This window comes from Frankliniella occidentalis, unplaced genomic scaffold (genome assembly GCF_000697945.3).
Source record: "Frankliniella occidentalis isolate FOCC.00 unplaced genomic scaffold, Focc_3.1 Scaffold156, whole genome shotgun sequence".
Taxonomy (NCBI): domain Eukaryota; kingdom Metazoa; phylum Arthropoda; class Insecta; order Thysanoptera; family Thripidae; genus Frankliniella; species Frankliniella occidentalis.
Genome location: NW_026267282.1, coordinates 830,965 through 831,853, shown reverse-complemented (window position 1 = coordinate 831,853; position 889 = coordinate 830,965). Strand labels below are relative to the sequence as shown.

Sequence of the window (889 nt, the reverse complement as noted above, 5' to 3'; positions counted from 1 at the left end):
CCCCCCCTCCTTTTTCTCCGACGAGACGGTCGAAGATGCACGACATAGCTTCCTCGTATATTGTATGTGCGCGCAATTTTGTAGCGTCGTAAGGGGGAAAATGTTAATAGAGAATGATGAGAACTTTCTAATGGACCACTACATCTACTGCCCCAAGCAGTATGGATGAGTTTTAAGTGTCACAGGTTACCTACTTTGTTGCGATTATTACTGACACCAATTAATTAATTTGGCTTAGAGAAACAACAAAAAAGGGATTCATGCAGACTACCTGCTTCAGTTGACACTGCTGGTTCCCAGCATGCACAGTCTCCGTCTCTTCAAGGTCCTGAACCGCAAGAGGATGACAAACCATGCCCTTCCATCTGTCACCGAAAGAGTTGCAGATTCCAAACTCCAACCAGCATTGGCAACCTAAACCACAAAGCGATTAAGGATTTGGTGTTGGAGTTGCAAACATTAAGCCTACAACAATGATTCATAATAAAAATAATACACAGCTAATTAGGGGATACACAAATTAGACAACTTCAATGTTATTCTTTTTCAACACACTAAAATTGTTTACATCTTGCAAACAGACTCCTTGCGTGCACTCACATATACAAGTCATGATGTCCCCAATTGTTAGATCAGAATCAAGACCAACCATGGCACGAAAATGGAGCCCAACTAACCTATAACCTCAAAGGGGACTCACCGATCATAGAGAGGCTGTTAGCAAATTGTCACATGAGCTCATAAAATCAACGATGAAAAACACCGGGAAGCATGCAATTGATACCACATAGATGTCCCACACGAACGCTGATATTGATCAGTTCCTCACTGAAAAGGCGAAGTCCATCGGGGGGCGGGCGCTTGATGAAGTTGAAGTCCTCCACCACTT

At 43.1% G+C, this 889-nt stretch overlaps 1 protein-coding gene across 1 annotated transcript in view; it reads right to left on the bottom strand.

The window, feature by feature from the left end:
• The window catches only part of LOC113204109 (cuticle collagen 14-like), a 43,757-nt gene extending 42,874 nt beyond the window's left edge, over positions 1-883 (bottom strand). The window contains exons 1-2 of the mRNA XM_052271261.1: positions 830-883; positions 272-414 (exon numbers count right to left, since the gene is read on the bottom strand). Coding sequence (XP_052127221.1) covers positions 272-355 — 84 coding nt within the window. The 5' untranslated portion in view covers positions 356-414; positions 830-883. The remainder of the gene's footprint in view (positions 1-271; positions 415-829) is intronic.
• Between the last annotated feature and the right edge of the window lie 6 nt (positions 884-889).